Below are 15,721 nucleotides of genomic sequence, written 5' to 3'. Positions count from 1 at the left end.
AGGCGTGTAATGATAGGAAAAGTGTAATTAAAGTGTTCTGATATATAATGTTTTCTGGAACCCTCGACTCCACACATTTCGAAATCGCTAAATCGCTACGGAAAGCAGCACGGTTCATTCACTGACAGCACGATCTTTCCCAGAAGCCTTTCCTCATATTGTACACAATCATCATGGCGGCGCAGGATGGTGGGTAGCATGAAAATGCACTCAAATGTTATTTGCGTTCTCTTTGCGGTGTTATTCTTAAACGTACAATATCAACTGTAGCTATTTGGCACTTCTGTAATATTGAATGGATGTTCTTTCAACTTGTCACCGTTAAAAAATAGGCAGATCATTTGTGATTAGCCTAAACAGCCATGTCGAAAACTTCGGCAGTGATACAACATCTACTCGGACAGCATTTTTGGGACATCGTAAGACAATTTGTGATAGTGAAACATTTGGAAATGGTTGAACAGCATATTTGAGCATCATCTGCAGGCTAGAAAGGTTTTGGATAAAGGTCCCAGTCTTGCTTGTGATGCTCATGGTTGCTGTCTAGATAGACAGCTTACTGGGATTTGAAACACATTCTTAATGTGAGCTTGCGACTATTAGCACAGCAGGCAGGCTATGATACCAGTTTAATGATCCTGCTGTTTGATCATTCACTACTAAACACACAGTCTCGATCAGTTTTGATCTTATCTTTACAGTTGGGTTTAACAACCCCACATGAGGGTTTCATTGTTCTCCAGGCAAGCAGCTAAACTGTTACTAGAAATGATCTCTTATGTAAAAATGTTTTGAATTGTTGTGTTGTTATGAGTGGGGTTGGGAAGAAATGAAAACTGTAAACTCCCACTATTGCTAAATATCTCATGTGTTTTAGTGGTGATGATTTGTAGAACTGTAGAAAACTGTAAATCACAAAAAAACAACATTAGCTGGGTTTGAGTCACATTTTTTTTAATGAGTGGCACCCTTTTAAATTTCACGTGGAATTGCTCCAACAGGAAGTGAGGTAGTAGGAATGGAAGCGGACCCCGTGCAGAAAGAACCAGAAGTTTTGTGTGAAGCTGCTGGACAAGGCGATGCAGCAAAGACTGAACAAGCATTACATATTGATGAAGAAAGCACATCGACTCATGCCGCTACTGTCAGCAATGGAGAGGAAAGCGATGAGGGGAAAGAGATGGTTGAAGTGAAAATCATTTGGAACAAAAACAAATATGATCTTAAAATTCCTTTAGATGGCACTGGAGCAAACCTGAAGGAAAAGATTCACTCACTTACTGGTAATACAGCTCCTACTCTTTCTAGTTAAGGTTAATGGCACATACACTTAATTGACTGATAAAAGTATGGATCGTTTTGGAATAGATCTGATTTTCCAACTTTTCAAAAACTTTATAAACTACTACTTTGTTACTAAAATCGTTAAAACTTGACTGACTGCATTTATATTCATATTGATGTAGACATATTATGTGAATTGTATATCAAAAACATTGTATGTGCCTATATGTGAACCAGAAAGCATTTTTAATTTATGGAAAAGCAAACAAGCCTACAAGTTGTTTAAACTTAAACATTTAAATGCAATAAGGGATTTTACTGGGTATGTGTCAACATCTTCATTACTGTTTGAATTTTTACCTTCTGGATTTCTCATAAAAGATGATTTATTATTTACTAGGTCTTCCACCTGCTATGCAGAAAGTTATGTACAAAGGACTTCTACCGGAGGACAAGACGCTTCGGGAAATCAAAGTTACAAATGGTGCAAAGATAATGGTGGTTGGCTCTACGATAAATGATGTACTAGCTGTGAATACGCCAAAAGAAGTTATTCAGCAAGAGGTCAAAGCTGAGGAAAACAAAAAAGAGCCATTGTGCAGGCAAAAGGTAGGCAACGGTTTTACATGAGGTGACTTCATTACAATGGTAAGAGTGCTTAACATAATTATACTTGTGTACTTCTGTTATTTCAGCAACACAGAAAAGTTCTGGACAAAGGAAAACCAGATGACGTTATGCCTTCAGTAAAAGGAGTTAAGGTAATAAGAATATGCAGAAAATAAGATAACATTATACACAAACATATGAGGAGCTTAGATGCAAATGCCGCTAAACATCACCTTATGTTTATGAGATAATAATATTATTGGCCGATACCAATTTTGCCATTACCAATCCGATACCACTGTATTTTCTAAATTGTGCGCACACACACATATACACACAAAATGTGTAGCGTGCTTACTGCTACATCTGGTATAATTTACTTTACAAAACCTATCATTTAAGATTGCATTGTTTAAGAGGACATACACTCACCTGCCACTTTATTAGGTACACCTTACTAGTACCGGGTTGGACTCCCTTTTGCCTTCATAACTGCCTTAATCCTTCGTGGCACAGATTCAACAAGGAACTGGAAACATTCCACAGATATTTTGGCCCATGTTGTCATGATAGCATCACACAGTTGCTGCAGATTTGTCGGCTGCACATCCATGATGCGAATCTCCCGTCCCACCACATCCCAAAGATGCTCTTTTGGATTGAGATCTGGTGACTGTGGAGGCCATTTGAGTAAAGTGAACTCATTACCATGTTCAGGAAAGCAGTCTGAGATGATTCGCGCTTTATGAAATGGCGCATTATCCTGCTGGAAATAGCCATCATAAGATGGTACACTGTGGTCATAATGGACATGGTAAGCAACAATACTCAAGTAGGGTGTGGCGTTTACACGATGCTCTGGGCCCAAAGTGTGCCAAGAAAACATCCATTACACCACCACCACCATCAGCCTGAACCGTTGATACAAGGCAGGATGGATCGATGCTTTCATGTTGTTGACACCAAATTCTGACCCTACCATTCGAATGTCGCAGTGGAAATTGAGACTCATCAGACCAGTCAACATTTTTCCAATCTTCTTTTGTCCATTTTGGTGAGCCTGTGTGAATTGTAGCCTTAGTTATTATTTTCTTAGCTGTCAGGAGTGGCACCAGGTGTGGTCTTCTTCTGCTGTAGCCCATCCGCCTCAAGGTTCAATGTGTTGTGCATTCAGAGATGCTCTTTTGTATATCTCGGTTGTAACGAGTGGTTATTTGAGTGACTGTTGCCTTTCTATCAGCTCGAACCAGGCTGGCCATTTTCCTCTGACCTCTGGCATCAACAAGGCATTTGCACCCACAGAACTGCCGCTCACTGGATATATTCTCTTTTTCGGACCATTCTCTGTAAACCTGTAGAGATGGTTGTGCGCGAAAATCCCAGTAGATCAGCAGTTTCTGATAGGGTATTTTACTAACATTATGGTGCTTTATAATACTTTGTTCTTTCACTAGCTTAAAAGTAACAACTGAAGGTAACACACTGTAGTGGTTTGGATCGGTCTCATTCCTGATACAGCAAAATAGGTCCGGATCCGCTTTGACACCGATTCCAGGTATTGGATTGGTGCATCACCAATTAAAGCTCACGTAACACACGCTGTTTCTGAATTTCTGATGTTAATCTGGAGTACCTATAGAGTAGTATGACATCCTTTATATCTCCGAAAAGTCTTTAGTTTAATCAGATTTATAAAAGAAAGATTAGCTTTACCGAATCTTTCCGATAACGTACGAAACAATGAAGAAGGAGGAGTTACTACCGCGGGAGGAGCGAGTACGAGTCATGCAACACTATACAACACTGTTTAACTTATGATTCACTACATGTTCGTGTCATTTATATAATATGCACGGGTATATTTACAACATAAGACAGAAGTCTTACTTACCGCATGCAACTCATGACCCGCGGTTGGGAAAATCCAGTGCATCAAACACACACGCAAAACTCCGCTGCTACCCCGGATAATAAACTATATCCATTGTTTTCATAAGGCTGACTTTCTTCTCCTTACATCCAAAAACACACTTTGTCATTCGTGCCATTGTTAAGTTTTGAAATTAAACAAAGCTGTCGCGTGATGTGAATGTTTGTAAGTTCTAGCGTCTCCCGCTGATTGACGGGTGGGTGGGGTTTTCCGGGGGAAGTGCCCATATAAAGAAGTGATACGTATAGAAAACCCCTGAAATGTCAGTTGGACCTGTAATCGAAAAAAACTTTCCGAAACTTGTACGAACCCTGGCGAAGTGCATTCAGCACAGAAATATTCTGTAACACGTCCAACTGCTTTTTTGACACTTTGCCTACGTTTAGCATGAGGAACCAACTCTATAACTGTGTTAATAAGTCAGAATTCATGAAATACCATTGAACCCCCCTTTTACCTGAATGCTCTTGGCAGGTGTTATACGTTCATCAAATACTTTTACTTCAGATGTGCTTAAACGCAGCCTCAGGCCATTCAGAAATATTGCTTTGTTGACAGTATTCGTTAATTGGACGAACGTCAAGGTGCAGGAGTTTTTTTACCTTTTTGAAGGAGGTTTACCAAAAACTAGCCTTTTACTCTTTTAATAAAGAGTGACTGGAGACTTATTTTTTAGAAGTGGAGATTTTTGCATGTACTTTGAGGGTTTCACAGGGAAAGACAAAGTCAAATTTGTTAAATACAAATGACCTAAAATAACATTTGTTTAAATGATGCATTTCAGTTACTGACTAAAAATCTTTCCATAGCAATTAAAGTGAAATGACTGATAAACACCTAAAAATGGTTTATTTAAAAGAAAACATGTCAGACGCACTTAAAGGGTTGTGCATCTGAACTCTTCATATTTAGCTATAATCTTGTAAAATAATATATGTATATATGATATACTCAAGAAACACTAATTTGTTATTCATTGTGTGTATGTGATAATACGTGTTCAGATCCGAGCATCATTTGCATCTAGTTCCTGAGAAAACCGGCTGTAAAGAGTACAAAATAAGTTTCCGATACACACTAATGACATCCAAGTGATCTTATGTGTTGACTAGGAGCGTCTACCAACAGTGCCTTTAGCAGGAATGTACAACAAATCTGGTGGAAAAGTACGACTAACGTTCAAACTGGAACAGGATCAGCTTTGGATAGGAACAAAGGGTAATTAACAGTTTATAAATATGTTAGTAAACAATGCATGATTTGTACCTTCTCTAAAAATGACTGCGATTTGATGTTTTCTTGTCTGCAGAAAGGACAGAAAAAATCCCAATGGGTTCCATCAAAAATGTTGTAACTGAGCCAATAGAGGGTCACGAGGACTATCACATGATGGTATTTATCTTAGCGTTAAAACAAACACAGTGTATGTTAATAAATGGATGTTAACATTCAGGAAACAACATATGTAATTTTTTTTTTTTTTTGTAGGCATTTCAGCTAGGTCCGACAGAAGCTTCGCAGTATTGGGTTTACTGGGTGCCTGCGCAATTTGTTGATGCAATCAAAGACACAGTCCTCGGGAAATGGCAGTATTTTTAACGTGCCTCTATAGACACTGAAGAATTGGGATTCAGAAATAATGAAAACATTAACTGAAGCCAATACAATAATCTGAAGAACTGATTTTTCTGAAGTATATACAGAACGACCCGAAGGATTGCTGTTGGACAGAATTGTTCGGAGGTTTTAAGTGCACTAAGTGTCAGCATCCCATTTTTTCAAACTTTTTTGCCACCCTTTTTTTAAAGCAATCCCAAGCATAAACAGAGAATTGTACAGAACTTGCATATATACATTTCTCGTAGTTATTCTGAAAGAAATAAAAAATTATTTAAGGAAAATGATTGATGCAGTAGAAATGTTTTATAGTATATTCCTCAGTTTACTTTTCAACTCAAGCCAAAGTGGACACTTCACACAATTGTTGATTTTATAATCCACTTTTCTCATTGCACATATTATTGCTAACACAATAAAAGCAATGTCGTTACATTAATTTAATTCAGGTTTAAAGCAAAAATGTTGTATTTCCTTAATTTAAAAAATGTAGACTTGTGGTACCACATGGATACTCATTTTAATTGAAAGCAGTGGTTTTGTTGTCTGCATATACATATGATAATTGTAGCCATAAAAAAAATATTATTTGTGCATATTTAAAATACCCTATATTTCTTTGGAAATAAGCAATATGTTATTTAAAAAATGCCAGGATGTCCCTAGCCTTGAACCTTCAAATCAAATGTAATGTTATGGAGAACAATATTACTGTTCCCTATATACAAAATTGAAAAAAATGCTAATAAATAAATATTAGTAAAAATTTAAATTGGTAAATATTCTGATAAACAATTAGATCATCATGCATGTTGTTTATGTTCACACATGGTGCTACTGCCATCCAATGATAAGCATTTTTATTTCAATAAAGCCTGAAGTAAGTGTGAATGACCTCTGTAATACATTTGCCTACAAGAACATGTATACTTATATCAACGTCATATCATGGCCATCTTTTCCTCGTCAAGTTCCAGTAAGACACACTTTTATATATTATTTGATAAAATATGATATTTAATATTATAATTTATATTATAACTAACATTATTATATTGGTTCTTTGTAAAGTTGGAGTTTGACAGCAACGTAAAGTTAATGTTCACTTATATGAAAAAATAGTGGTCAGAATATTCTTTCAAAGTTCATCTTTTCTGAATTCTACACTCCAAAAACACTTGCTACCCATACAAAACATTGGTCAGTGAACGTAATAAAATTGAGGAATGAAAACACAATTTTTGTACATAACAAATTTAAAATAAGGTTTGGTTAATATTAAACTTAGGCCTAAATGAAGTAACCTCGGCTCAAGTAAATCAAGTTAAATTTTGATATGCTAGCATGCAGCATTTTAAGGTTAGTTTAGGAACAAAAACCTTCAAGAGTAAGTGTGGTATAAGCTTGTTTTATTAAGAATAATAAGCAGGCAGCAACATTATGTTTTCTTACACGGAAGTAAGAAGTTAATATACTGGTTTAAACATGACATGAGGATGTATAAATGATAACATAACTTCATCTTTTAATGATAACATATTTTTCTCTTTTACTTGTACTTTCCCTTAATCTACTGCACTAATTAGAAATGCAATAATCCACTGTGACAAAAGTTACTTCACCATATATTTTATATATATATATACTCTAAAATATATTGCTTGGTTGCCTTTTATTATTTTGAGTTAAGACAACTACTTCTGAACCAACAAACTATAATAAGTTGGATGTACTTACAAAAATTGTGTTGAATACTCATAAAAATTAAGTTGTTTTAACTTGGTTTTTTGCATTTTAAATTTCAATCGTGGAAATTGATTTACACAAAACAACTAAAATGATTTTAACTTATTTATTTAACAACACTTGTCAGGTTGCAGAAGACAACCAGTTTTAGCATTTTTATCAAAATGCCCTCTGATTAAAACAGCAAGATAATGATGGGTGAGTCTGTTCTCAACTTGAGCAAATGCTCTATTCTTCAGCACAATGGTAACCTCTTAAATATCAACAACATAACAGAAAATCTTTTAAATACCAAAAGTACAGAACAATAATCATTAAAAGTCTTCTCATGTTTTCATCTTGATTAGAAATGCATAAAATAACACCATATTTCTACATTTACTTTCACTATCAAGTCCCATGCAAAGCATGCTGGGAACCTGAAGTTATCAAGCTAAATGCAGTTACTACAACTTAAATAATGTTTTAAACAAACTAACACAGATAATTTTTTTGAAGTTACACACAATATTAACTTGAGGTAACTATCAACATTATCTAACTTTAAATCTTTCAATAAATCAATTATTTAGAATTTTTTACTTGCACCAATGCATTAAATTAAATAGTGGCAACAGAGCCCCTGAATTATTTTTTAGAGTATATATATATATATATATATATATATATATATATATATATATATATATATATATATATCTCTTAGGCCACCGTGCTACTAAATACTGAGTACTAAACATTTTTTGTTTTTTAATTGTAATTTTGTGTACATATTTCCTGTATTTTCTGTTTGTATCTTTAAAAAGAGTTAAAATAAATAAATAAATAAATATATATATATATATATATATATATATATATATATATATATATATATATATATATATATATATATATATATATATATGTAATCTCTTTTCTAATCATTAACATATTTATACGTAACTCATTTAATTACAACTGTAACTGATTACAGTTGCATTTATTTTGAAATTAAATAACGTAATGTTGTCTTGTCTAATCATCTGGTCAAATTAAAATACAGGTTAAGTTATTTCACTTCCAAGCATGCTTTACATGTGACTCATGGGTACATCAAAGCAAATGTTCTTGTGTTATTGTACTACAAGGCGTTTTGAAATGTATTATTGTTCAGTTAGGGCTTTACCTTTAGTTATTTTGAGTTACTTTAGCTTGTGTACACCTATGGAAACAATGTGACTTGTTTCATTTAGTTATTATTTATTATTGTAATATTTAAGGATTATATATTTATTTGTAATAATTATCTGTGGGAGGGGTTTGGACTTATGCAGTAGAGATGCAACATTCATTTACATTTGATGTATAGTGTATAAGTGAAAGAGTGCTTATGCTCTCTCGCCCAAACACCCCCCTTAAAAAAAAGAACAAAAAACATGTTGATGATCTGGTGAAACAAGCTGTGATCATAATCACACTAACTTATCATCATGTGATCTATGAAGAGATGTCCAATCAGATAAAAACACTAAAGTTTCACAATAAAGTAAATTCATTTCCTCTTTGTCATCTCTCATAGTTCTAGTTGTATTATTTTGCATTTATATAAAAGGAAATGTCTTATACTAAAATTGGGTTGTTGATTAAAACATGTTTTTAATATAAAAATTTGAGGTGAACATTTATATCAATCATATATACGGTTTTATAATTTTTTTTAATTCTTTCAAAAAGCTTGCAAATATGAACCATAACAAAAATTCACTCAGAGCTTATGAATTGGTAAAATGTAACTTACACTTCATGTAAGAATGTACAATAACTTCCCAAAAATATTTCGTAAACTAATTTAATGCAATGGCTTTTCAAATTAACATCTGTACAGTCAACATACACTCTTAAAAATTAAGGTGCCTAAAGGGTTCTTGACAGCGATGCCATAGAAGAACCATTTTTGGTTCCTCAAAGACAAATTTAGACAAAAAAGGTTCTTCAGTGCCATCATAAAGGAGCTTTATTTTTAAGAGTCTATTGAACACAATAGAATGATTTAATAGGAAATGATGAGACCTTCCAAGATTGGTTATTTAAACAGAGATCTTTTTTGCATTTAAAAACTCATAATAACCTGAAAAATAACCCTTGCGTGTAGACTTGCCTGCTGAACTACATTATTTAGTAAGATTAGAAAGGTATTTTCATCAAGTCTGGTACAATGATATCTCTTTTCAAAAATCCAACTGAGCCGTTGCCATGCGTCACAACCCATCAGACCTAACATACCTCAGACCTAAATAACAAGATACACCTGTTTCTTATGTACTAAATAGTTGAAAAAGATGGTTTTCGGGTTTTACATCTAGTTTTTTTTTCTAGTTTTGCATGGATCTAAGAAACACATACTGCAGGTGCAGTTTCGCGGACAAAGTTTATCCTAGTCCCATACTAAAATGCATGTTTGAGCTGCCTTCATTTAAAAGCACTTTGTACTGACATTATCTTCACATATATCAGTGTCATTGTCCCAAGATGCACACCAGCACTGTTTGTAAAAAGTACTTAAATGTCCTAAACTATGGCGTTATTCTGGATTAATCTAAACCTTGTCTGAAAAAACACCCAATGACCCCATAAAGATTTATAAAGTGCCTGATTACCTTGTGACCATGACAGGGTGTGACTATGACTCTGAACACATTTTTGTCATTGTCTTTTTTTACTTTTTTAATCTATTCTCTTTCTTTTTTTGATTGACATTTCCTGGTTTACAGTTCTTAAGTTGTTGTCCGATGTTTGCATGTCTACATTTGACATTTTGGATCTGAATAAGTTCCTGTTCAGAGTTTTGTTCAGTTTGAGTTTTCATTTTGTTCATTCCATTAAATTCCAACCAATCCTCCAACATACGATTTATTTGGTACATTAGCCTTTGTTTGCAATTACAAAGGTCAAACGTTTCCTGTAGTTTTTCAGGAGGGATTTTGGCCCACTCCTCCACACAGATCTTCTCCAGATCAGTCAGGTTTCTGGCCTGTCGCTGAGAAACACGGAGTTTGAGCTCCCTCCAAAGATTCTCTATTGGGTTTAGGTCTGGAGACTGGCTAGGCCACGCCAGAACCTTCTTACAGAGCCACTCCTTGGTTATTCTGGCTGTGTGCATCAGGTCATTGTCATGTTGGAAGACCCAGCCTCGACTTATCTTCAATGCTCTTACTGAGGGAAGGAGGTTGTTCCACAAAATCTTGCAATACATGGCCCCGGTCATCCTCTCCTTAAAACAGTGCAGTCGCCCTGTCCCATGTGCAGAAAAACACCCCCAAAGCATGATGCTCCCACCCCCATGCTTCACAGTAGGGATGGTGTTCTTGGGATGGTACTCATCATTCTTCTTCCTCCAAACACGTTTAGTGGAATTATGACCAAAAAGTTCTATTTTGGTCTCATCTGATCACATGACTTTCTCCCATGGCTACTCTGGATCATCCAAATGGTCATTGGCAAACTTAAGACGGGCCTGGACATGTGCTGGTTTAAGCAGGGGAACCTTCCGTGCCATGCATGATTTCAAACCATGATGTCTTAGTGTATTACCAACAGTAACCTTGGAAACGGTGGTCCCAGCTCTTTGCAGGTCATTGACCAGCTCCTCCCGTGTAGTTCTGGGCTGATTTCTCATCTTTCTTAGGATCATTGAGACCCCACGAGGTGAGATCTTGCATGGAGCCCCAGTCCGAGAGAGATTGACAGTCATGTTTAGCTTCTTCCATTTTCGAATGATTGCTCCAACAGAGGACCTTTTTTCACCAAGCTGCTTGGCAATTTCCCCGTAGGCCTTTCCAGCCTTGTGGAGGTGTACAATTTGGTCTCTAGTGTCTTTGGACAGCTCTTTGATCTTGGCCATGTTAGTAGTTGGATTCTTACTGATTGTATGGGGTGGACAGGTGTTTTTATGAAGCTAACGACCTCAAACAGGTGCATCTAATTTAGGATAATAAATGGAGTGGAGGTGGACATTTTAAATTCACACTAACAGGCGTTTTAGGGTAAGAATTTTAGTTGATAGACAAGTGTTCAAATACTTATTTGCAGCTGTATCAAACAAATAAATAGTTCATTTTGATTTCTGGATTTCATTATTTTATGGAACATAAAATAATAGTGCTGCTAAGCAAAAATGCATGAAACTTTTCAATAGGTATGTATTAGTGATGTTAACTGTAAGCATATTTGTAGGATTGTAATCAGAATGCCTTATTAATGATATTATTAAGATAATATGTATATCAAATGTTTTTTATGACATTTGTAAATTAGCCAATTATAACAAAATTTTAATATGACAAGCATCATATATCTTGCAGATTTCAGCTAAAACCCCAATCAAACACCCCTGAACCTGCTAATCAAGTTGTTTAGGGCCACCTGCACAACCCCCTCAAAAGATGCAGGTGTGTTGAAGAAAGTTTGAAACTAAGTAAAATATGCATGACAGATGCCCTCCAGGAACAGGGTTGGTGAAGCCTGATCTCACGAATTTCCGTGTGATAGTCACATAATTTTTTGCTATTTTTTCCGTAGCATTCTCACGGATCTCCGCATTTTTCCGTGGCCCTGCTACGGACTGTCTTTTTCCGTGGCATTCTCACGGATTGGTTACCCAACTGTTTTGTCCTATTTTCTTACCATTTTCGCTTTGTAATAATACTGTAATTTCTGCAGAATGTTTTTACAGTGTAACAACACAACAGAACACTAAAGTCTTATTTCATCTTGACTAAAAATGCATAAAATAGTACTTAATTTCAACTTTTATTATCATTATTCAATCCCGTGCAAAACATGCTGGGAACTGAAAATCATCTTTGAAAAAATCATGTTGAATTAAAATGTTTAAAAAAAGTAAACTAGATGAGGAGCAATTTTTTATTTTGAATGTTTGATATACCTGACTGATAAAATATGTAAGGGATAATCCACGGCCAGCCATGCATTAAAGGGTTTTAATGCACGACGTAGAGGCGAAGAACCACCCGACGCGTAGCGTTTAATGCATGGCTAGCCGTGGATTATCCCGCTTATACCTTGGTTATTTGCCAAGTTAAAGCTGTAATTAATGTTTACAGTGTAATTTTAACCGACAGGTAAAAAATGACGGTCATCTTCTTAAGTTAAGGCTCGCACTCCGTCCGCTTTAAATAAAGTAGTGTCATTGTATTGCATTTATTTAAATGAATTATCATATTTATTTAAACTCATTAAATAATTTATGAATGACAGCCAACACTGACAGTGACAAGGCAATCTTTATTTGAACTAATCATTTATTTAAATGAATTATGTAAAGTGTGAAATAAAACCGACGTCTCTAACCACGATTACTATATAAGGACACATTACATTTATTGAAATGGATTAAATTAAATGAAAACAAAAATCAAACAGTTGGAAATCTCTCTCTCGCTCTCTCTGCAAGTGTAACTGTGTTACTATGGTTACCAATGTTTATAGTAGTGGATTAATTTCTAACTTTAATCAAACTGACTGGAACTACCTGTGCGTTAAACGGTTTTAATGCACACCTTCCAGCCAATCAGAATCGAGTATTTAAACAGACCATGGTATAAGTTCTTAATAAAAATAAAAACATCATGTTAAGCCAAATACAATTCAGTTTAAAATAATGCAGTTTGAAACAGAAACTGCATCAATCATGTTAATTCAAAATGAATTGCTTAAATAAAGTGAACAGTATAAAAAAATGAAGTTTCAGCTATAGACTCTGATCATGATTACTGACTTCTGTTCAAACAGTAACAACATTCCACAAATATTTTGATTTATCTTGACATTTTCCTGAGGGTCCAGGTAACATTTTTTTTTTAAAATGCCATACATTTTTGTAACATGCACTCTGAATGTGTATGTACCTATGACAACCAATCCTTCATCAGATTTAATTTTTATATAAATGCATGTAGTTTTCTGCAGATTATTATATGCATTTATGACTGAAAACTGTTATTCAAGTATTTTGGTTATGTTTTGATTTTACTACTGGAAAAACATTAAATATGTACACAAAATGTTAAAAAAAGACTTTCTGGCAAAGGTCAGTATTTAGTGTGACCTCTCTTGGCACTAAACTCATGCTGAAATCTTTTGACAAAATTGAAGTCCGAAAGTCATTTGATTAGAATTAGAAATTAGGATTTTATTTCATTTAGGGTTTAGAGAGACTTAAGTTCCTGGATTGTAAGAGGAAGTCACACCAAATATTTTTCACTTTAGCTTATAATTTCATTCTGATTTTAATACTGCATACAAATGTACTGAAGTTTCTGGTTATATTATAATAAAGAGACTGAGAAATAATTATGGTCATTGCAAAAACAACACAGTTATGGAGTTATGGTGGCCTAATACTTGCACAGAGCCTTGACTTTGGCTTTATGGCAGTGCACACCAGATAAGCTACAGCAAAGCGGCAATGTAAATTAACGTATCCAAAAACATAGCCTAATTGCTTTTCAATTAGATTAATTGACAATGAAAAGTCAGTCAACCTTTCTAACCCCTAAGCATTCATGAAAACAGCTAAACAATGCCTAAACATGACACTAATTCTACCTTGATTGTATCTTAAAAGGGTTTACATCATGCAGATCACAAGGATCTCAGCTTTAAAGATAAGTGATATGTTTAGCTTTTGTTTTTGAGTTGTTGTTTTCTGTCAAACAATGCAGTCCTATGGTACAATGGAACTTTAAGGTGTTTAATGCATACAACTACTATTGACAGAAAATGCCTCATCACTTGAATGTATTTTTATTATGTGGTAAATTTCCATGTAAAATTTTTAGGTCAAGTTCAACCTAAAAAGAGTTTAGTTCAATCCAACAAACACAGATACAGCTATATGCAAAATAAATTAATTTTACGTGGAAATTTGCCATGTAAGTTTTATAAACTAAACTTTTCACACTTTAAGTGAACAATTTAAGTTGAATAAACTTATTTTAAAAAATATAAAATATTTATTATCAATTTAAATAAAAAATAATTCAATTGGTAACACCTAAAATTTTCAACTTACATTTTTCACTCAAATATTTAGGTTTTACTAATTGATCCAACTTTTACTTTTTACAGTGTATCATCCTTTATCTCACTTGAACTTTAAGAGGGTAATGACTGAGTGCAAGATCGAAGCAGTCGAAACAGGTTTGGTTTGATAATCATTGATTGTTTTAAGTGACACTTGTCTTTCTGTCATAACTTAAAAGCACTTAAATGCTATTGTCTAAAAGTATGTTGTAAAATAGTACTCAAATAAATAGTAGGTGAATTTTATGAAGTACAGAGCGCTAAGTTAATTTTAGGATTTAGGGGTGGTTTCATAGACAGAGATTAGCTTAAGCCAGGACTATGCCTTAGTTTAATAAAGCAATATAAGTAGCTTTAACAAACATGCCTTACTAAAACTGTTACTTGTGTACATTTTGATGCAAAAAAAGGGCACTGATGTATTTCTTTTTAGATATTTCAGTGCAAGTTGTTTTTAAGTTGGAGAGCTCTTAAATTTATTTAGGACTAGTCTAATCCCGGTCCGGGAAACCGCCTCTTAGTGTTTGTCATTTTACTATAAAAAAAATATTTTTCATATACGCATAATAATAAAATAACCTATTGAAATACTAAGAGATGTTAAGAAAACAGTCAATGAAATTAAATGAATGAATGAAAAAATGGAATGGAATGAAATTCCCAAAAGGCCTGTCTGTCCGAATTTTAGGAATATTTGGAAATTCACCGGGTATTTTATTTTGGAAATAGGAAAATGTGGAAAATTAGCTGAAAAGAAACCAAAAGTTAAACAAACATTTTCTGCCCCCACTTTTTTGTTTACCCCATAACTGTATTGTACATTTGTTGTTGGTCTTGTTTTCAGTTCCTGTAAGTGAGGAGGTTTAAATAGAAATGCTGTAAAGAGAAAAGGAAATTAACACTAAAGAAATTTCTGATGCCATTGACTCATCTGTCCAAAATGTTAAGAATATTATGGAATTTACTTGATATTTCATTTTGGAAAAGAAACATACAAATATGAATTACAAACAAGATATATTTAAAAAAATAAGATAAAAAAATAAATAAACAAAAAAATTTAAAAGTACTAGAAATTGAACTATTTCACCCCCACCCACATATTTTAACATTTTTTTACATTATGAACAGAAGAATGCAGATTGATACTTTGATAAGAACATAAGTGACTTGAAGTCTCCACTAAAAAAAAGATAAGCCTATCTCTTTTTTAATGTAGAAAACTATCGTGACCGTGAAGGACCGTGAAGGAAGTTTTGTCGTGACCACGACATATTAAGTTGTGAGAACGTGAAAATATGAAGTGGCCACGAAATATTAATTCCTGTGAACACCATAGTATCTTAAGGGCACGACATGTTAACTCGTGGGAACGTGAAAATATGCCATGGCCATCAGATCATTTTGTCATTTGATTTGTCATTTGATGACATTTATGTTAAGGGAATG

The 15,721-nt window shown here is 34.2% G+C and overlaps 1 protein-coding gene across 1 annotated transcript; it reads left to right on the top strand.

The window, feature by feature from the left end:
* Window positions 1–97: 97 nt before the first annotated feature.
* Window positions 98–5,884, top strand: ubfd1 (ubiquitin family domain containing 1). Its single transcript, XM_065257814.1, has 7 exons — window positions 98–189; window positions 1,002–1,283; window positions 1,685–1,893; window positions 1,980–2,045; window positions 4,936–5,041; window positions 5,133–5,215; window positions 5,312–5,884. The coding sequence occupies exons 1-7, from the start codon at window positions 174–176 to the stop codon at window positions 5,420–5,422; spliced, it is 873 nt and encodes a 290-aa protein (XP_065113886.1). The 5' UTR covers window positions 98–173; the 3' UTR covers window positions 5,423–5,884.
* The last annotated feature ends 9,837 nt before the right edge of the window (window positions 5,885–15,721 follow it).

Source organism: Paramisgurnus dabryanus, chromosome 3 (genome assembly GCF_030506205.2).
Source record: "Paramisgurnus dabryanus chromosome 3, PD_genome_1.1, whole genome shotgun sequence".
Taxonomy (NCBI): domain Eukaryota; kingdom Metazoa; phylum Chordata; class Actinopteri; order Cypriniformes; family Cobitidae; genus Paramisgurnus; species Paramisgurnus dabryanus.
Note: the sequence above shows the minus strand (reverse complement) of the source record. Positions and strands in the feature narration are given on the sequence as shown.

Coding starts and splice junctions, on each gene's coding strand:
- ubfd1 (XM_065257814.1), top strand. Junction 1,894..1,979: donor AGCCATTGTGCAGGCAAAAG/GTAGGCAACGGT, acceptor CTGTTATTTCAG/CAACACAGAAAAGTTCTGGA. Junction 5,042..5,132: donor GCTTTGGATAGGAACAAAGG/GTAATTAACAGT, acceptor TCTTGTCTGCAG/AAAGGACAGAAAAAATCCCA.